This window comes from Populus euphratica, unplaced genomic scaffold (assembly GCF_000495115.2).
Source record: "Populus euphratica unplaced genomic scaffold, PopEup_1.0 scaffold333.1, whole genome shotgun sequence".
Classification (NCBI taxonomy): Eukaryota; Viridiplantae; Streptophyta; class Magnoliopsida; order Malpighiales; family Salicaceae; genus Populus; species Populus euphratica.
In genome coordinates, this window is record NW_011500224.1 from 97713 (window position 1) to 120606 (window position 22894).

A 22894-nucleotide genomic window follows, 5' to 3' on the forward strand; every position below is an offset into this window, starting at 1 on the left:
GGGGGGGGGGTTCCATTGGGTGGTAGTAACCAGCTATATTCCTGGATCATATCTCAATTATCTTCAGCTTTGCCTTATTCATTTCTTTATGTTTATGCTGTCAGCTTGCCCAAAAAGAGCTGCAAAAGGTCAACTTATACAGAGCACCGAGAGACAAGCTTGTGTGTATCCTCAATTGTTGCAAAGTCATAAATAATTTACTGTTCAATGCCTCAATGGCTTCAAATGAGAATCCTCCTGGAGCTGATGAATTTCTTCCCGTTTTGATTTATGTTACTATAAAGGTGAGATAAACAATTGTAATAATTAGATTTACTTGGCATTAAATTTGAAATTGTTCAGAATTTTGCTTCCATACCAATGGAAATAATTTGTTCTGAATTAACTGTTCACTCAATCATTATCATCATTGGGTAAAGTTGATTGCTGTGTTGTGATTAGCATTTCTAGAGGAATTTACTGGACTAGATTTGAGGTTTTCATGGCAAGTTCTGATTCAAAATGCTTATGATCTCTGGGTTTTGACCCTCCATGTTTCTTAAACATTTGATTCAAATTTAAATGCAAATCAAAACTTTACATGCTTGTGAAGATCATTTGTGTAATTAATAAAATTTCATATGCACATCAATAGATTAATTGTGTGGACACAAGTTGATGTAGTTCCTCTTCTGTTGATCATTTAATCTGCCTCATAACATTTTGATCTATACTGCCCTAATTTGTTGCGATCTTTTTTTTTCAAGAACTCTCTTATAAAAATCAAACTAAAGAATCATAGATTATCAGATTAATTCTGTTAAAGTGAATTCTCATTATGCAGATATTGCCCTTTTGACCCTTGAAAGCCTGGATTTTTGCATTAGAACCATGCCTGAAAGTATTAATGGATGGAATTAATTCAATACTATTCTCAAGTAACCCAAAAGGCTTTTAATCCTTATAGTCTCGTCTTTGGTTTGCTCAATTAAAAAATTTAACCCACATTTCATTTTATTCTCTACTAACTCAGATCGATCTGCTTCACCAAAATTATGCAGGCAAATCCCCCACAACTGCACTCGAATTTGTTGTATATTCAACGGTACAGGTGTCAATCTCGACTAGTTGGAGAAGCAGCCTATTTTCTTACGAATATTCTCTCTGCAGAGTCTTTCATCTCAAACATTGATGCAAAATCACTTTCAATGGAGGAATCTGAATTTGAAAAAAACATGGAACTTGCTCGAGACCTTACTGGCTTTTCAACTGATTTGAATGGTCTGTCTACTCAAAGTGATCAAAATGCAGGAAACACTTCCAGAGCAGAACTTATGGAATCCAAACATAGAGCTTTGAGCTCTAAGAAGGAAAGGGACTTGTCAATTGGATCCAGATCTTCTGAAGTGTCATCTATGACTAAGGATCTGCATTATGCCAAAGATGAGTCGCCAATGGAAAAGATTTCATCGCTCTCAGATATAGAGAATAAGGGAGCAACTTTGCTTTTGAAGGAGGATCTGACAAGTCAGGTCCTTCGAGAATACCCATACTTGTTTGCCAGTGTTGGTGATCTAACAATCAGTGATGTAGAAGACCTACTAAATAATTACAAACAACTTGTCTTCAAGTATGTTTGTCTTTCTAAAGGGCTGGGTGTTGCTAATCCATCTCTTCCTTTGACTAGTTCTCAGACGCAAGTTCATGGTGATGTCAAAACTCTGAACTATGACCAAAATATCACAGCAGTAGAGGCAAATAAAGAGTCACGTAAACATACTAGTATGACAGATGGTTTAAATATGGTTTCCCTTGTTGACGAAGAGAATGTTGAATTGAAGCCCAGGAACCATCAAGATAGCGCAGCAGGAGGGCCAAATGACGAGTCACAGACACATACTAGTATGACAGATGGTTCAAATATGCTTTCCCTTGTTGGTGAAGAGATTCTTGTATCACAGCCTAAGCAGAATGAGGCAATGGTGGCTCAGTATGAGGGAAAGGATGAGAATTCTCAATGATAGCCATTGGGACATGCCTCGAGATGAGGAAAAGCATGAGAGTTCTTAACAATAGCTCACAAGGACATATCTACTGTGGAAGTAAAATGACTCGGTACTACAGTGGCCATCAGAGCTACATGCCATCCCCTTCCTTCATCTGAATGGATAGCTATCTTATTTTGATGTTGCAACAAGTTATAACACTATCAGTCAATGTGTGGTGAGACCCTTCAGCGAGGAAATGGAATCATTCTCTTTTTTACGTTCATCAAATAGCATTTCCCTGGAGAAATGGATTTTATAGCAGCTCGATTCTGCAAAGCCTCAACCCAGACCACATACGAAATTTGTTAAATACTTGTAGAACAATTTGATTAGCCATGATAAGGTTGCATTTGAAAACTGGATGATTATTTTCTTGCCTTCATTGCCCGTCTAGTTACCTCAATCAAAAGGTATGTCTTTGCAGTTCTTTTCGTAGTGTTTTCCTTTCATGTTCTCATTCAGCATCTGTACAAGTGAGGATGTGATGGTACAGGCGGTTGTGGTAATGTTGACTGACCCCTATATCATGCCATTCCTATTTGTTTCTGTATGAAATGTGATTGAAGGTTGTGGCTGTTTTGAGTTTTGACACTTTCTTTTAATCCGGCCTCTGGTCTGTGGCGTATAGTTTAAATCTTCATGACTAAGCAGTCAAGGGTGAATAGCGGATTTGTACTGCAATTTTTTTTTCACCCAATGAACCAAAATTAAAGATAATGTTGAATGCCATATCGATGTGATATAATCAATTATCTTTGGATTTGTCAAAGCAGGTGACCTCAAATTACGATCCTGATCAGCAGCGAAAAAAGTTGAAACGTTCTTATTCTTTTACTGCCCTGAATGACTGGTTTCATTTCAAAAGATGGCAATGACAAAAATGTGACATCTCATCACCTACTTTGTTTGATCACTATTTGGAACTGGGATGTGACATTGGCTCATCTTCTTCCTGTTATACTTCTCGATAAAACTAATGTTCTAGCTTAAATAATGCTAGGTCATTCACCTCCATTTGTGGAAACAACATACAGTATCTGGGTATTTAATTTTATGGTATCTTGGAATTGATCTTCTCTGAATCTGGTCATCTGGGTCTTTTTTGTTTTGCCTGTACATGTTAGGCTTCTTCATAGTCGGGCAGGACACGAGTATCCTATAATAGACACTATTGATGATGGGTTATTTGAGTTTGGATTGAGTATCCTATAATAGTGTCACACTATTGATGATGGGTTATTTGAGTTTGGATTGACAATGTAAATTAATGAAGTCTTTGGGTGATGTTTTCTTTCAGTTAGTTAACTTTGAGCCTGAATTTTCTTCTCTTCCTTGCTTCATAAAATAATTTTATCTTGTGTTGTTTTCAAGTTTAGAATGTGGTTTTTTCAGATTATTTAACCATGTATGTATGTATGTATTAGAGTTTTCGACAAAAGTTATATTTGTTTTAATTTTTAAACTTTTAAAGTATTTGTTTATGTTTTTAATGAAAAAACGTGTGATAATTATTGTTTGTTTTTTCTGTCAATATCATTTATTTGGGTATCAATTATATCATTTTGGTGTTTCTTTAGACTTTGAGGGTTGTTCCAAGTATATAATGTTAAATCAGATCATGTGTTAAGATTTTTAGATGAAGCTTAAATTAAAAGTCTTTGACTTGATCTTTTTTGCAACCTATCAGGTTTTGTATCTTCTTTGTGAGTGGTGTACTTCCCTTAACTTTGTATCTCTAAAATAGTGATTTCATCTGTATCTTTAGAGTGGTAAGTTGATTATTTCTATATCTCTTCGGTTTTGTACCTTTGAGTGGTGAGCAAAATCATTTTTTTATATAAGCGATCTGTTACTTTTTAATATTCATACCATTCTGGTACCAAGTTGGTATTAGAGCTATTATTTACAACTATGATTGTTTGTGGATGTTGTGTGCAAGAATTCAAAAGGGGCAACCATACTCTTGAAATAGATAAAATGAGAAGGCAAATTTAGCAACTCAAAGAGCATATTGAATGATATGAGAATTGAGGTGATGATGATGATTAAAATAACATTAAAATTGATTTTTCTAACAATAATGAAGATGTTAATCCTTTCTAACATAGACCATATCATGATGTTGGTGATAGTTCTTCATCTCAACATCAAAGAAGGAATATAAGACTTTAATAAGATTTTAATATGAGAGTTGATATTTCTAAATTTAAAAGAAAATGCAACCTAACAATTTCATTATTTGATTTTAAAATGTTAAGAGGATGTTATTTATTTATTTTAAAGAGTATCTTGATGATAGAAAAGTTAAGTTAATGGCTTTTAAATTTAAAAAATATGTTTTTTTTTTAGTGGGAGAATCTTTTTAAAACAAAGGGTTTGCGAGGGAAAAGCAAAATCAAGTTTTGAGAGAAGATGAAAATGAAGCTTAAGAGGAGGTTCTTACTTGAACACTATTAGTAAGAGAATTTTTAAAATTTTTATAATATGAGGCAATCTAGATTGATCGTAGAAGAATATATGATGAAATTTGAATTGTTCATGCTAAAGTGTGATATTGGTTAGCCTAAAAAACAAACAGTAACCTAATACTTAGGTGAGTTAAAATAGAAAATTTCTAAAGTGATTCAATTACAACCAATAGAGACTAGCTGGAAATCTGCATCTAGAGAGAGTTCTTCTAATCAGGAGAGTACTTCATTCTTTAAGAATACTACATCAATAAAGTCTTTCATTTTTAAAGCTCTTAAAAAAGGAAGTGTTGGGACTGGTCTTAAAGTAGCTAGCTTCTCAAATTCGAATTCATAGAAGTGTTTTAAGTGTCGAGAGCATGAACATATTGCTTTTAATTATCCAAACTAGAAAATTGTTGTTATTATAAAGGATAAGATAACAAACAAAAAATGACTTGCTGAATGAATCAGATCAATAAGATGAAGTGACTTATGTTGATCAAGGTGAGTTACTAATTATTCAATGAAGTTTAAGTGTTATTCATGACAAGAGTAAAGATTGGGTTTATTGTATCATTTTTTACACCTATTGTAGTATAAATGAGAAAGTTTATGATGTGACCATTGATAGTGATGCTTATACTAATATTATATCTGCTAATATGGTAAATAAATTATAGCTCGAGATGGAAGAAGACTTTCAACCCTACAAATTAAGGTGGCTGGAAAAGAAGCATGAACATAAGGTGACAAATAAAATTATTTTAATTATGTATGGTGTTATGTAATTTTTATAGACGCATGTAATTTGTCGCTTGATCTTCCACAACAATATGATAGGAAAGTTTAACATGATAGCTTTAAGAATACTTATTCTTTTGTAAAAGATAGTGTAAATATTATTTTAGATCCTTCAAAACCTAAATTTATTTTCAAACCTTTTAAAAGGAAAAAAACTCTTTTAGTTGCATGTTCTGAAATAGAAAAACTTGTTGATGATGTGGATTTGGCTTATGCTCTTGTTTTTTTTATATATAGGAAAATGCTGAAATAAAATAAATGACTTGCCTTTTAAAGTATAATATTTTCTTAATGCCTTTTCTAATGTGATTCTTAAAGATATACCATATGGACTTCATTCGATGTGGGATATTCAATATTACATTCATTTCATTCAGGGTGTTATGCTTTCTAATAAGATAGCCTATCAAATGAGTCATATCGAATATGTTGAGTTACAAAGGTAAGTTGACAAGATGACTTCCAAAGGCTTAGTAAGGAAAAGTATGAGTCCGTATATTGTGCCTTCTTTTCTTGTTCCAAAAAAAGGATGGTTGTGGAGAATATGCATTAATAATCAGGCAATGAATAAAATCACTATTGGCTATCAATTTTGGCTATCAATTTTCTATTCCTTGGGTAGATGACTTGTTAGATTAATTTCATGGCATTATCACCTTTTCAAAGATTGATCTTAAAAGCGACTTTCTTCATATTCGAATAATAGTTGGTGATGAATGAAAAATAACCTTTAAAATATAGGATGTCCTTTTAAAATAAATGATTACGTCATTTGGCCTTTCTAATGCACCTAGTACTTTCATACAAATGAATGATCTGCTTAAATTTTTTATTGACAAATTTGTTATTATTTGCTTTGATGATATTATTGTATACAACAAGGGTAAAGATCTCTTAGTCACTTGTATGAAGTATTTCAAACTTTAAAGAGTTAAAAGTTCTATGCTAATTTGAAGAAGTATGAATTCTTCTATCAACCTTGTTTTCTTGGATTATGTTGTTTCCAACAAAGGAGTAAAGATGGATCCTAGAAAGATTAAAGCAATTATCGGCTGACCACATCCTCAAACTCTATATGATATTTAAAGTTTTCATGGTCTAACATATTTTTATTGGTGTTTCATAAAAAAATTCAGCACTATAATTGCTCCAATTACTAAATACTTGAAATGAGGTAGTTTCAAGTGGATTGACGAGGTATAAAAGAGTTTTGAAATTATGAAGTAAAAGGTGATTATTGGGTTAATTCTTTAACTACCTGATTTCCAAAGAGTTTTTTTAACGTTGAATGCAACATATGTAAAGTTGGCATTGGTGTTATTCTTAGCCTAAGAGAAAACTGTTTCTTTCTATATGAGAAGCTTAGTGATTTGTAAATAAAATATTCATATTATGACAAGGGGTTTTATGCCATTGTTTTCACTTGGAACCATTGATGTCAATATTTGTGTCCAAAACCATTTATAATATTTTATAATCATAAGGCTTTGAATTTTTATAATAGCCAACAGAAACTCAGTCGAAGACATGCTTCTTGGTTGAATTTTTATAAACTATTAGTTTTTCTATGTGACACAAATCTAGAGTTCATAATGTTGTTGTTGACATTTTAAGTTGAAGACATTTTTTATTGACTAATATGTAAGTGGAAGTGACATGTTTTGAAGTGTTAAAAGATCTTTACAAGTATGATGATGACTTCAGTAAGATATAGGTTGGATGTGAAAATGATGTTTCCAAGAATTTGTTTGTATATTCCTTAAGGTTCTTTAAGGAAAGCCAATATCTTTGAAGCTTACAATGGTGAACTTGATAGACATTTTATGAGAGACAAAACACATGTTGTTATTTAGAATAATTTCTTTTGGCTAAAGATAAAGAGAGATATTACATGGTTCATACAACATTATAGGACATGTCATATCGCTAAATCACATAGCCAGAATTTAGGTTTATACACTCTACTTCTGGTAGCTAAAGTTCTTTAGGATGATGTTAATATGAATTTTGTGTTAGGCTTGCCTCGAGGTTCAAAGAACAAAGATTCAATTATGGTGGTGGTTGATTATTTTTGTAAAGTGACACATTTTGTTCCATGTAGAAAAACACTTGATGCTACTATTATTGTTGATTTATACTTCAATGAGACTATTAGATTTCATGACACTCCAAAAATAATAACTTCATATCAAGATTCCAAGTTAATTAGTAATTTTTGGCTTACATTTTAGAGGAAAATTAGTACTCATCTTCAATTCAACACTACTTATCATCCATGAATGATTGGCAAACTAAAGTCATAACTTAGAGTTTAGAAAGTCTTTTAGAAAGTTTGGTGAAGAACAATATTCAAGATTGAGATCTTGTATTGCCATAAGTTGAATTCACTTACAACTATTCTACTAGCCAAAATACTAGTTGTAATCCTTTTCAAGTTGTGTATGGTCAGAATCCATTGAGTTTGTTGGATTTAATCCCTCTTCCAATAAGTCAATATTTTAATGGTAATGTAGAAGAAAGGACCAAACAGCTTAAAAAGTTGCATGAACAAGCTTGTGACAAGATTGAAAGGAAAAATAAAAAATATCAAACTTAAGCTAATAAGCATTATAAGTATGTAAAGTTCAAATGGGGTGATCTGGTTTGGGTGGATATCGGTAAGTGAAGGTTTTGAAGCAGATTAGTAAAAATGCCTATAAGATTGAGCTACTTGCAAATCTAGACATTTTAAATACTTTTAATGTAGCTAACATAGCTCCTTACTCCTTAGTTTAGTAATGATAATACATATGACTCGAGAACAAGTCCTCCACCGGGGAAAAATAACAGATAAGTTTCCACTCATTTTTGGCGTTAAAATCTTACTAGAATTATTCTCCAACGTGAACGATTTAACATGAAACGTTAACAAAAGTTTAAAAAATTATTGGTAAATATGAACTTGATCTAAAATAATTCTTGGTTGACATGTTTTAAAGAAACCCAAAACCCTCTAAAACTTTTATCCCACATATAAAAGAAACAAGCCTTTCTAATTAGTAGGAGTGTGAAAAGTTAAATTAGGCTAAAAAAAAAACAAATTTTTTAGATGAGAGATGACCAAAACAAAGTGGGTTTTAGGCTTAAATCAACATATGCACAACCCAGTTAGGCATGGACGACCTATTTCAGCTCGATTTTTATGTTGAGCTTGGGCTTGAGTTTAAGTTATTGTAAAATAATGTTTTGAGCTATAAATTTTTTTTTTGTTAACTTAATTATTTTAGGCTTAAGTCTGGTCTGTAAAGGATTGTTTTTGGATTAAGTCTGATCATTTTTCTAGTTTCCCCCCAATTAACTCTTCATAACCATGACAATTTTTAGATAGTTTCTGTAGCTTTTTAAAACCAAAACTATCAGGTTTGATTATGGTTTTATAATGAATAATCAAAGTTAATTATGAAAGGAGTTTTCAGAATTATTTTTTTTTTATCTATTTTGGTTTTAAAATTAACTATAAAAAGAATGCTATAAGAAGAGTTTCTTGCTTTTTATTTTTATTTTTATTATTTATTCATACACTTTTTATCACCTCAACTTTTTAGTCTTTTGTCTTCAGTTTTGAGCTTTGTTTTCTCTCCCAATCTAAAGTTTAAGTTCAATTTTATTTAAAGATACTCGAGTTACATTATCTTTGGATCATAGATCTTGTTTGGAAATGCATCTAAATAAGATGGTGGTGTTAGAATTTTGAGAGGCTTATTGCAAATATCCTTTGCACCAAGTGAGAAATCAGAACAATTTAAGGAAAAAGAACCCATCCTTAATGACAATAAAGTGTGTTTAATTTTAGTGTCCTTCAACAAGTAAGTAAGTAACCCTTTTTGATTTTGCTTGATCTAATACCAGGATTGTATTTCAATCTCTTATGATATATTGAATATATGCATGCTATGTATTTTATATGTTTAAAATTGTCTGCGAATTCTCCATGACATATATAATTACATGCTTATAGTTTTAAAATGTATGAACACTAGTTACACGACCAAAAGATTGATGTTTTCTTCCAAGTGTAGAAGTGTCGAAGTAATAAATAACCCGGCGAGGCCGAGATCAAACCATAAAGAGATTAGCTATATAAATTGTAAATATGAATAACAACAACAACAACAACAATAGTAGTAGTAGTAATAATAATAATAATAATAAGAATAAAAAGAAGTTGATGAGAACTTTGACATAAAAGATCAATGTGAGGATCAAATAATGATAAAATAAATATCAAGGTTAGAGGATCCACTAATGGTATTTCAAACAAATATAGTATAAACTCTTTATATTAATCTCTTATTTATATCTTTCATTTCCTTTACTATACTTACATAATCATATTTTCATCTTGTTTATTTATGTTTTTATTCTTCATTATATTTTGCTAAGTTTACTATGTCAAGGTAAAAAGGTTTCACTAATAGTGTTAAGATAAGTATAATATAAACTCCATATGAAGTTCAATACTTATATCCTAAACAACTTGCTATTAACATGTATTATTATTTTTATCTTATTAATTCTTAATACTTTATTTGTTGTTGCGATGTTGTGGTCGCACAAATTAATTACCCTAGCTTAAAACACAACACACAAGATAGTATAGAGCAAGTAAGGGGTCGATCCCACAAGGAAGATTTAGTTCAGATTTTTATGCTATACGTTATGCAATTGGGGGGTTTTGATTTGTGATGATCTAAACTATGGAAGAAATTAAGCTAGCAAACAAAATCAATTGAAATCGAAATTTATCAAGAAAACAAACCTTGGTTGCAAGCACACATCCACCAATGGAAATTAGAACCGATCCTTGAAACAAAACTACAATTTATATTCTGAATTTTTATCTTTTCTTAATGTTGGTTAATTAACGGATCCGCCGTATAACTAACCCTAACCAACAAACAATCACAATGTCCGCATTAATGATTTAGTTCAATGACAGCCCTAAGAACTAGATATTTGAGTGTTCTCCCTAAGTTTAATAATGTAGTTCTGCCATAATTATCAAGCTTAGTTGCTTCACAAGTTCATACATCACAACTCCGGTTTTGATACCAAACTTAGCAATAAATTGTTCACAATAATAACTTAGAGTTTCGCTCTAGCAATTATCAACAACAATCATAGAAAATATGCATAGGAAAACAACCATACTTATTCATAATATAAACTGAAAATAAAATGAAGAATAAATCTCACGGTTCTTGAAATCCGAAGGTTTGTTGTGTCCTTGCAACCAAGAAAAGAGCTGAGCCTTGCATAACCATTGAACAACTACTCTTAAAGAATGAAGATAGCATGATTTTTTGGGTTTGTAGAGGAGAGAATTTGTGTTTCTTCACTTCTGGCTGCTGCCCCCCTTCTCTCCTCTCTCTCTTTCTTTTTATATGCTAAGAAACCCTAGTTCCTAATTTACAAAGTAGTCCTCTCTTAAGTTGACAATTGACAGTTAAGTACTTCAATAACTATTTTCCCTAAAAAAAAGAAATAGCCTTGCATGAAATCTTCAAACTCTAACTTAGAGGAGCTAAATTGCTGATATAAAAACTTGGATGACGGTTTAGAAGCTTCGAAACGTTATTTGGACTCATTTCTTCACGAAACCTGATTGCTGACAGAATTCAGTTGTCATCTTTGAAAACTTATATCTCTCTCATCTGACATCGTTTTTGGATGAAATTTGGAACGTTTATAGAACTTTGAGTCAGGAATCCAAAAAAAATTAAGTTTGCATAAATTGGACTTCTATAGCTCTAGATATTGAATTTTTAATAGACAAAGGTTAATAGTGGCAGAATGCGAGATTTGACTTTGAAGGATGTGATTTCCATGATCTTCCTCTTTTTATTTTTCTTGTATTACATTTTCAGAAAGGTATGGATGTTAGCTTTTTAGTTCCACTGGAATCACTTCATTTTGATCTCTAGAACTCACGCTCTGCACAAAACATTGACTGAACGTCAAATCTGCCAATTATCTCCAATTTACTCCTTTTTGTATTTTTCATCCAAAAGTGCCTTCAAAACATAAAACAAAGAATATCAAGACATTTTACATATAAAACATGGACAAAACATTAGGTAAATATGGGTGAAACTATCGAATAATATGGTTACATCATTTGTTAAATTGTTAATCTAGATTTGTGTTATATAACATTTGGTACAACAAATGCTTGACACTTTCATAACCAACCGTATGGTATAACCTACACTTGTGCTATAAAAGAAACTTGATTTGTTGTTAATATAAGTTAGCATCATGAATTCCTGTCAATATTTAAAAATTTGATCTTACTTAAATAAGATAATTAATATAATCATGTTAAGAATTTATAATGAGCTATTAATGACAAATCATTCGATTGGAACCTTCTTTGTGTGTGGTTTCCAGTTGAGTAATAAAAAGAATTTATAATACATTTATTTTTAATACCATTAGTAGATCCTTTAACCTTAACATTTGTTTTTATCATTGTTTAATCCTCACATTAATATTACATTTCAAAGTCCTTTTTAACTTATTATTATTATTATTATTTGTAATTTATATAGTTAACCTCCATGTGGTTCAACCTCGGTCTTGTCAGATTATTTATTACTTTGATACTCCTGCACTTGGGATAAAATATCAACTGTTTGGTCGTGTCAATATCCATCATAAAAACAAGGATGCTAATGTTATCATTCTTGAACTCAATAAATGTTTTTCTTAGGTATTTTTTCTTTGGTCCTAAAATTTAAGGAGGAATTTAAAGAGAAAACTCATACTCTATATTTTGATTTTCTAGGCAAAATTTTGGATTTTAGAGTAACAATTCATAAGTTAGATTGAATAATCAAGGAGAAAGTGAAGTGGATTTAAGTGGTATAATCTTGGATCAAAGTGATGATGAACACTTAAAAGTTGAAGTTGTCACTCTAACGAATGCTCTATTCGAGTTAGAATTTCTCTTAACTAATTTACTAGATCAATCCATTTTAAGGATGTTATTGACTTAATATGTGAGTTAGTCAAAAAATTATCATATTATTATACCAGAGGTATTTCTAAACCCATATATGAATCCAAACTTTTTAGTAAAGTTAAATATACTGAGAAATTACATGTATAATCATAATTTGTTAGGATTGAATTTGTCATTAATAAATCAATTATCTACTACATTTATTATAATAGTGTGCAAGAACTCTTAGCTGACCCAAGATAGAAAGCATCTATAAATGAAAAGATAAAATCCTCAAAAGAGATATTTGAATGTAATTATATATATTTTGAGATATATGAATGTAATTATATATATTTTGAGATATTTGAAGGCTACACCTCGAAAGAGAATTTTACTCATTAAAAATTTAAATTGTCAAAATATAAATGTATATATTGATGTTAACTAGGTTAGAGTAGTAGATAATAAGCGATCTACTTCTAATTATTTTATCTTTATAGGTGGTAATCTTGTTACATAAAGAAAAAGAAAAAAACAAGGTATTATTGCTCTATCAAGTGCATAAGTTACATTCAGAGGTACGGGCATGTAAAAGTAAATAGGCTCTTTGTTAAGTAGGAGTTGGATAAAGAAAAACAATGATTAAATTTAAATTTAAGGATTAATTGGCTAACATTCTCACTAAATCAATTTCAAGTTGAGTGTTTTAAAAGTTTCTAAACAAGTTAGGCATATATAATATTTATACAGGGGTTGTTGAGATTTCTTGGATAAAAATTTATAATTAATTATTTAATTATTAGGTTTATGATTTTCTATATAATTAGTCTACTATGATTAGCATGTTTGTCATTGTATATTGTACATTTCTCATATTTTTAATAGAAGTCATAAAAATATTTTCTTTATATTTACAACACAAAATAGGTTTTTTATATTTATTTTAAGCAAAATAACACTCTTTTTTTAATTTGTTAGCTACATGTTAATCTAGATCACAAGGGGACAGAGAGGGGGTCAGCATACGATTTTTTTTTTTTTACCAGCAGTAGCAGGTAAACTTGGCACAAGGGACCCTTAAGAAATCACCACCCTTATTTAGCTATCTTTCAAGATCGAATAACGCATGCTGCAATGTATCAAAATAATGGCCCCTGTCTGTGTGTGAGTGTGTGGGGTGGAATTTTCATCAATGTCCAAGAGATTCGAGTTCTGACTTCTGTGTTTAAGTTCGTAATCAGGAGTTAAAAGACTTGGTAAAACAGAAGAAACAGGGCAAAGTACAATACACTTTAACAATTTAAATTAGATAGTGGTGGCGGAATCAAGACAAGTAGCCACATATTGACACATTAGCCTCTTAGCTCTGGAAAACTCAGCTCCTATCTCTCCCCGCTTATGAAAATAAAAAATAAAAACATGAGGAGCTCAATGATGTCTTTTTAACAACCCTTCCCTTTTCACAGTCTCCAAAACTTTCTAGTCTTGTTGGCCTCTTTTTGTCTCTGTAAAGGCGTAAAAGAAGGATCAAGAGGAGCAACAAGAAAGATCATGGGTAATGGATACAACCACCATTTCCACAACCAAAACCTTCACCTCCAACACAAGAGCACATTCTTGCCTATGTTATGCTCAGGAGCAACCATCAAAGATGTGACTCTTCCAAAATGGGAATACCGGTCCATGTCCATCTCCAGGACTGACCCTTTATCTCCAGAGATCGGTTGCATGGGGCAGGTCAAGATAAACAGCAAGATAGGTGGCTTCCCTACTTCTAACAAGCTCACAGTTACTACCAAGAATAACAATAATGTCAAGTACTCCAAGCTCAAGAGGATCTTCTCTGGCAAGAATCTTACTGGCACCACCGCATCAATAGCCAGTAGCGCTGCTCATAGAAGAGAAGTGATGGTGAATGGTGCGAGTGGACCTAAGATTGATGATAGTAAAGAGAATTCTGTTTCAGTTAGCATAGAGAATATGGATCCTCCTTTGCCTGTAATCAAGAAGGTCAAACAACCAGCAGATGGTGGAGAAGCGAGTAGTCTTTGGAAGAGGAGATCCGGTGGGCTAGCATTGAAGAATTTGCAACTTAATAGGAATAATCTTGCACCAACCACTGTTTAATGAGCAGCTCCAAGCAGCAGGGGAGTTAACATAAAGCACAAGCACACATAGGAGATGTACATGGTTATTAATGATGTATTTGTAAGTTCAGTTTTGCTGTTATCAATTTCTTAATCCTGCGTTGTAAGAGCATCTCCAATCCAAAATGCTATTTTGAAAAGCTAAATTAATAAAATAGCATTTTGAATAGTATAAATATAGCTTATCTTACCATATCTATTCCAATGGAAAAAAGCCATTTGAAGAGCCATTTATATTGGAGTGAAAAAAATAAGTGTTTTATTATTTCTTAATATATTTAATGTTATTTTTTTTCTACATGTCTACATTTAATTGGTCTATTTTTTTAGTGGTTCCACTTTGTTGGTTTTGGTTCTTTAAAGAGATATGTAGAAATAGCATTTGTGGAAGAGAAAAGACATTTTAGCATTTTGTTTGGCTTGCAAAGAAAAGCCAAAATATTAATTTTTTATTTTTGGCTATCCATTGGAGATGCTCTAAAAGCAAACACAGTAAGGTGGTACTGTTAAGAATGTATATGAATCATCTATCAATGATTAGATCTACAGACTTTTACTGCACTTCCCCTTTCCTTGTGAAATTATCAATATTTAGATCACGTCAGTTGAATTTCATGCCGGTAGTTTGGGTGTCAATTGTGGGTCATATTCAATACAGGGACTTGAGCTTCCATTAAAGTTTACTTTGCCAAGTCAATTCACATAAAAATAGGGTAGAAAGTTTCTTAAATCATGTGATCATGAGGTGACGATGGTGGGGAGAGAGAATGGAAACGTATATATAAATGCCGACGGAGCGAGCACAGAGCACAGAAGAAACAGGGAGGTCACCATTCAAATATTTTAAACGCCACGCAGCTCATGAAACAAATCACCATTCAAATATTTAAAACGCCACGCAGCTCATGAAACAAATAACCAAGTAATTTTTTAAATATCAGAGCAAGCAGGCAAGTCTAGATCACGACGAGTGCGAACGATTGCTCGGCGATCATATCCAAGGTTTGGCCTTCTCGCACCCACACCTACGATTTGTGTTCCTCGTAAGACGAGGCCTCCTGGCATCTCATACAAGAACGGAATAATATCATCAGCATACTAATAAAGGTGATTTTCCGAATGGGTAGATGGGATCACTGTTTCTGGAACTGTCATACGAAGTTTGGCCGGAGCCTTTTTGTTCCTGGTCAAAGGGAACTACAGAGTTCAGCACCTTTAAAAAAAGAAAAAAACAAAGCGCAGGCCCGGTTCGCTCATCCAGGAGATTTTCAGAACAAAACTTGTGAGGATTAACGCTTCGAGATATCTAAACCCACCTTAAATTCAGGACACTTCTTGGGAATGAAAAAAAATAATTTCTCAGAAGCTCGGGTATCGAAACATCTATTTTAAGCATAAAATATACAGATTATTTTCATTACATGTATACCAGATACCAAATTGGGTGGTGTAAGAGAAACGGATTAATTCACCAGAAAGCCAATGGCTCAGCGATCATTACATTCTCCTAATTTAATTTCGTGGCATCTACATTTATACAGCTAAAGGTACAAGTCGAAGCACATGGCAATCAATTAATGCGAGTATCAAACATCAACCTTGTTCTTTGTAAGGAGTCCAGATCAATTTGCTAACATCAACCTCAAGACCACCCCGACCAGCAGCTTTTAGATGACGATCCAGGACCTTCGGATCTGCACATATCACATGCTGCCCTTTCCTGTACTGAATCAGTTCTAGGCTCTGAAGGGTAGTCAAAATATCCTCTGCCTTTATTGCTGTCATGTCACTAAGCTCCTGAGAGAGTATAGAAGTCACTCAATAAAGAATTACAATGGCACCACCCACGTGATCCAAATTGATGGGAAAATATGAAAAAACAAAGAAACTATTGGAGATGATTTACCGAGACTCAGCATCAGAATGACACTGAAGGAACATTTCCTTTCCTGTTTCTGTAAAACTTAAATATAAGTCAAACCTATCAAGTAAGACTACACTTGCTATACGGCACATTTTATGGTGCCTTTGCCGAAGAGTGAAGGCATTGACCTCAGATTTTCAAACTAGTTCAGATATCTCTTGGTTACCAGGACTATCCATGGACCAAATGCTGGTCGAAAGATGGAAAATTTCACTTAAATTCAACTGAATGTACCAATAGCTGAACACTCTGACAGCTCATCAGAGGTTGTCCAACATGCTGTCAAGTGTGACTGGATGTGGCCACTTTTGGTCAATATTTGGTCGCAATGAAGGCACCCCCCTGGGAACCACCGACTACTGACATTCTAATATTTCTTTTTTGTTCAAGGTGTGGTACTGGCAACCAATCCATACAGTGCACCACCTTTTTGTTTTTACCATCCTCGAGCCTCACCTACTCATGCACACACAAACACCCACAACCATCACTCCTGCCTGATAACTAAGTCCAAGTTTATAGTATAATTATTGAATATCAAAGTACATTATGAAAGGCAAGAACATGCCCACAATGCTAGGGAAAACAGAATGGACGGTAACAGCCATGAATTTCTCAACACAACTCAAGTAAGTAGATGATGGCATCAGTAGAACTGCAGAAAGAAAACTGTCTTGATCTCTCAAGAAAATGCTTACCTTGATAGAAATATTGCCCTTGTGCCTTTTCAAGATGTCTAAAAGAACTCGGGTCCAATATCCTCTGTAGCTCAACAACCCCAGGTCAGAAAGGGGTCTTTCAGGTGTGCCAACTTTACCTTCTTTCTTGGAAAGCTCGTATGCTGTACCATGATAAATGCACATCAATCAATCCCATATACAAAAAAATATTTAAAATAAACAGAATAGCCATCTTTGTGCATGAGGAAATGAAAAACCATCAATGTGAAAAAGAATCTTAGAATTTGGAGTTAGCACCAGAAGGTGTTTGCTGGATTATTCAACTACAGCTACTATGATCTACTTAAACAACTAAAGGGTTGTCACAATCCAAACACTCAGTAGCATGGATGATAACTACTCTCCTAATAAAGTTGTTTTTCACATTATAGTGCCTTCCAAAGACCTGCATCAATGGTTCTTGATAAAAAAAAATCCAGCTGCAGATAATTTACAGGATTCAAGCAATCCATGTTGATTTCTCTATCCAATGGTAAATTCATCTTTTCCAATTTACTATTCTCTTGTCTTCCATAATTTAGATAAGAATTGCTTACAGCATGCCACATCTTATCTCCCAACAACATTAATCCCTTCACTCCTCACCACACCCAATACAAAAGGACAAAAAATGAAAATGGACACATAATCGCAGTTCTATATTTGTACAGTAACACAGGATATTAAAAAGGCAGAGAGCTTACAGAAGGCAATTAAGAACTTTCCATAGCCTTTCCTTTGATAAGGAGGAAGGGTAAGGATACATGCCAAATTATAGGATTCCTCTGAATGCTTTTCCTGCACGATCCATTAAATACAATCAGCTACAGAATTCTTTAAAGTTTCTGAAAATAACAGAACCAGAATTTCCAGGAATTCTATCTTAGAAAATTGCTTTGCTGACTGATCAAATGTCATGAATACAGAGGATTTGCAAAAAAGAATGATCAAATGAATATCCAGTCCTTAAAGCAAAAGAAGCTGAAACATTAAGGGAAAACAGAAGGTGCGCCAATATTCACGACATGCTTTTCATGTCAATTTTGGTGTTCCTTAAAAAAATTTACATAGAAGCTCTGAGATGTAATTTTTTTGGTGCCACATGCACTATAGCATAAGAAATTACAAGCAGCAGCATTTACCTTGGAAAAATATCCAACCATGTGGCATCCTCGATCATCACATTCGCACAAAACGTAAAATAGAAATAGGTCAACATCATAATAAAGGGTCTTGTGATCAAGAAACAACTTCGCCAAATAACAAAGATTCTGCCCATAAACCTTGTTCTTTTTGCCATCTATCTGCATAAAAAAAAAGTAAAAGAAAAGTCAAATCAACTACAGAATTCAGATCCGCATAACTACAAACTTAAACCTGTGGGATAGCAGAGATTGAGGGAAAAAAGAAAACTGGATTACTACATTTTCATAACCAGAATCACCAACATAATGTTTCAAGGTCAATTGGCTTTTTTGCAACTTGCAGAAATCAAAATCAACTAGGTTGTGGTGAGTATCATTTATGTTGTGAGAAGTGTAGATTATAAAAAAGAATTGAAAACCACCAAAGCAGGAAAATATAAAAGAAAGAAAACAATTGAGAAGAATACCAGCAGTCCAGTAATGTGCTATGAAATCTGAGCAGGTACCGGCAAACTCAGAACAAGATATTTAAAAATCAGATGAGAGGAATAACAACATATAATCAGCAACATTATGACATACCTCAAACATTGATAACGTGCCACTTCGATAAATTTCATCACCAGGCGGGTGCTTGAGATCACACTTCTTCTACATGAACCCATATAAAAAAATTTAAAAAGACAACCAACAGCCTCACAGCATCTTATGACTGTCAAAAATAAAGATGCTGATTTAAAAAAGAAAATGATCAAGAATTCAAATAACTGATCAAAACATTTCAATAAAAATACTGTTTCGTATACTATTTCAAAATTTTCACCTAAGCATAATTAGGCCATTTGCATGCAAAGTACACAGTGAAGCTTTTTGTGAACTAATAGAAATTTGGCTTGATAAAAACTAATTTTTTTTGTCATCATTTCAAACAGATCAGTGGCAAGAAGCTGGTTAAAAGAATAGCACAAAAAAATCAGGAAAATAATATCTACAAGCAGACAGATCAAAGAACACTCAGTAGTCAGTACTCAAATTTTAAAACTCTATTTGCAACAGATATACCACAATTGCAGCACCATAAATCAAGGCAAGCACAAGAATTTGAGGCACAGCTCACCATATGCCTTTGGAGCTGCTCTTTACGCTTCATGAAATTGAGGCAAAATTCACAAAAGTACAGCTGCAGACAATCATTGTATTCTGGTGGGAAAGGCGAGAAGTACCATGTCTCAATCTCATATCTTCCAAGCTCAATGGTGGCTATATTTTTTACCTTTGTGAATTCCTCATGCTCGCGTAAGCTGGCAGCATCAAGCTCCTCATGGCCCTAAATATTTGAGAATGATATATTCAAATTATAAAATGAAAAATATCAATAGTGCTTTGATGGACCTACATACTTCAGAGGTTCACAAGAACTATACATTAACAGTCAGTAGTTTGCTCTGTGCCTTACTCCATCAATTAATCATGAAATTTTGCACAGAAAAAAATATTGTGGACACCAGTAGTTGTATCTGACATTCAGACGTTTGCTTATGTTAGAAATCATAGAATATGTAAAAGGCCATATTTTGAAAGGTAAAATTTATGCATCATATATTGTTTAAGCTTCTTGCAAGTGTGAAGCATCTCATTTTTGTGTCTTGTAAATAAATTGAAGACATATACAAGACATGCTTCCTATGGTAAGTAAATACCAGAATAATTCTATAAAGCAAACTTTCAACAAACAGTTAAGAACAATTTAAGATACCTCCACATGCGTCTCGTCAATCTTCCGTTTCTGGTGGCGTGTCATTTTCAAGCTTGTTACCTGGAATATCAATCGCAACATTTTCTCCAATCATTTCAATAGAAAAGAATGATAGAGAATACTGCAAGGAAGATTCTAGAGCAAATGTGTCTCAGAGATGGACAGCATTTAATGTCAATGACAAGGGGCACGTCAATGACTCATAAAACTGTAAAGAAACAAAAATGATTACCTTGTCCTCCACCTTTTCATCAACAACAGTCTCTACTGAATCAAGATCTAGTTGTTCAAGTTTTACCCACTCATCAAGCCTCCTATTGACTGTCAGGGTAAAAAAGAAAGATTGACTTGAATAAATACAACTCCTAAAATCACTAGTGTATGGTTAATAAACATGTAGAAAATGAGAAAGTCGGCACACCAAATAATTTATCACAGTAACAATATTTGCATTGATGGAATTCCAATTCACATCTATTTACTAGCTAAACAGAGACAAGAAAATGAAATTATATCCCAATACTATTGGAAATCGCATGCAAATGCACATGCCAGTCTGAGCACATAGGTTCATGTGCATCAACTTTTTGCAGTTACTGTCTTCCTATGGAATCGTGTGACGCAGTTCTACCCTTGAAGATGTGACCAATAGGACTTTGAACACGCACACCAAGAACTCAAGGTTTTAAAGCTAGAATCTTCCACCGTACATAATATTTTGCAAGCAAAATCACACATCTCAGATCTGAATATCATGACATTTTCCCTCCAATTGAGAGAGGGGGAAAAAAGGATGGATGATAGCTGGTATTCACAGATTCTTCACACACCACTCTTAACAGGTGTTATTCTGAAGAAAACTACAACGAATCAGTTCCTTTTTAGGAAAAGACATTTTCCCTCAAATGCAGCAACCATTCTCTTCCGTACCAGAATTTGCCCCAAATCATACTCTCATAGAAATATAATTAGACATTACAAGTTGATAAACCAAGTTAATTCACGTTCTAAGTTTCACTTGCATAAATCAGAAGAATCAAAGGCCAAAAATGACTCCCGCATCAATTAAGCAAGCACCTAAATTCAAATACAAAAACCCTAACCCTAACTATTGAAAATCCGCAATTAAAACCGACACTTACACTCTGTCTAATGCACGTAATACTCGTAATCGTTGGTCCCACCAGACTGCATCTTACGGCGCTCGATGACCTTAACCGGATGGTATTTGCAGTCTCTCCAACGGCACATAACGCGAGTGCCTACCTCGAGCGGTAACATACTCGTTTTCCTCCTCTTAACCACTTCGGATTCGACCGGAAGCGTCATTTCGGTGACACGTGGAGGCATTCCGTTAGTAGGGTTTTGATCGCCGTCGTGGGCAGCGGAAGCGTCGGTGGTGGGAGGCAGAGTTGTGGAGCCGTTCTCTGGATTTTTGGGGGTGTCAATCGAACCCATAATCGGTTGGTGATGAGAATTTGAGTGGGCTCTTCAACCCTTTCACAAGATTTCAAAAGTTTGAGAGACCTTGTGCCGGCTCGTGGGCCCATGGTTGTTCCTCTTTTTTTCTTTCTTTTTTGGATTACAAATGTGCCCCTCAAGCTTTTTACTCTTTTTTCCCCGACTAATGTTTAATTTTTATTTATTCATAAAACCATATTTTTGAAAACCAGATTCATTGGGAGATTGGCTTGGGATCCGGCCAATCCAGATTTAGAATTAGTTCAAATTTAAATAAAAATCCATTAGAAAATTAGCTTGGCGAAACCCAATCGACTTAGCAGGTTGATCCAGAACTCGGTTGACCCGGGTAAATCTGGATAAAACTCGACTACCTTTTTCTTTTTCTTTTTTTTATCAAAACAAGTATCCCCTACCTCACCTTAAAACATGAAGATAGCCCTTCTTCAACAGCTAAATATCTCTAATCTGTACTTTAATATCTCAATAAAAATCTTGTAAAAGTTTTCAAATATTCTCCAATATCCTCTAGCAGAAACTTTTCATATATGATCAAAAGTTTCTCTCTATTGAACTAATTTGGAAAAATAAGAATCGAAGTCCTAGATTAAGGGTTAAGCTAATGGGATCCGGTCATAAATGAGAAAAATGATAGATTTATTTCCATGCTAGAAGAAAGAGAAATCTAAAAAAAGAAAGAAAAAAACAGTATCCCCTACCTCACCTGAAAATACACATCTAGAATTTCAAATTCCTTAACTAAGTTCTCCTCGCTCGTAACTTTAAACTAACAAGACAAATTAAATTTTTCCTTATTATTTAAATAATCACTGCAACACCCCTTTAAATCTTGCTTTGTTTCTCTCTCTTGTTCTCTTCCCTTCAGAAGTCAGATCCATCCCACAAGCTTTACTCTCTTTCTTGTAGATCTCTTCCACAACTCCTAAATTCTCTCTAATTTTGGAGGTTCTTGTTTCAAAGTTCAAGTTTTTTTGAGTTTTTTGTGCTGGGTTTTGAGAGATAGTGAAGAATTTGAAGTGGAGGGTTTGATAGTTGTTGACAAGAAGATAACTTTGAAGCAAAGAGTGACAAGACCATAGATTTTGCGGTCATTTATTAGTTTAAAGTATGATAATTGTTTTTTTTTGTGGACCCGAATTGACCGAGGTAAACCCATCTGACCCGTGACCCGATCATTAGACCAAGTCGACCACCGGGTTAGGTTTCAAAACTATGCATAAAACTGAGAGTTTCTTGCTTTATTTTTCTTTACCTTAGATTTGAATTAAGTTTATAATTTAATTAATAATTATATCAAAATCCGATTCAATGTTCATTTAATTTATAAAATATTAAAAATAAATAACTATAACCATTTTTATATATATTATCAATCACTTTATTCAACTTTTTTTATCCTTGTTAAGGATTTTCTCTTCTTTTTTTTCAAGAACATTATGAAATGTATACTAATAACAA

General features: G+C 33.3%; 3 protein-coding genes across 3 annotated transcripts in view; 2 read left to right on the top strand and 1 right to left on the bottom strand.

The window, feature by feature from the left end:
- Nucleotides 1-2602, top strand: part of LOC105112342 (vacuolar protein sorting-associated protein 9A-like) — a 5241-nt gene extending 2639 nt beyond the window's left edge. The window contains exons 4-5 of the mRNA XM_011008023.1: nucleotides 105-284; nucleotides 1041-2602. Coding sequence (XP_011006325.1) covers nucleotides 105-284; nucleotides 1041-2000 — 1140 coding nt within the window. The 3' untranslated portion in view covers nucleotides 2001-2602. The remainder of the gene's footprint in view (nucleotides 1-104; nucleotides 285-1040) is intronic.
- An 11212-nt stretch (nucleotides 2603-13814) lies between these two features.
- LOC105112352 (uncharacterized) lies at nucleotides 13815-14390 on the top strand. The gene has a single exon (XM_011008038.1). It carries the CDS (start codon nucleotides 13815-13817, stop codon nucleotides 14388-14390), a length of 576 nt encoding a protein of 191 aa, XP_011006340.1.
- A 1377-nt stretch (nucleotides 14391-15767) lies between these two features.
- Nucleotides 15768-21515, bottom strand: LOC105112344 (probable MYST-like histone acetyltransferase 1). The gene is given in 9 exon segments (XM_011008025.1): nucleotides 15768-16207; nucleotides 17033-17175; nucleotides 17758-17851; nucleotides 18196-18357; nucleotides 18781-18849; nucleotides 19316-19525; nucleotides 19955-20014; nucleotides 20187-20275; nucleotides 21097-21515. Coding segments are annotated over 9 exon segments (1347 nt in total). The 5' UTR covers nucleotides 21413-21515; the 3' UTR covers nucleotides 15768-16003.
- Nucleotides 21516-22894: the final 1379 nt, after the last annotated feature.

Bases quoted from the DNA above. Each gene is read 5' to 3' on its own strand.
- LOC105112352 (XM_011008038.1), top strand. From the start codon at position 13,815: ATGGGTAATGGATACAACCACCATTTCCACAACCAAAACCTTCACCTC.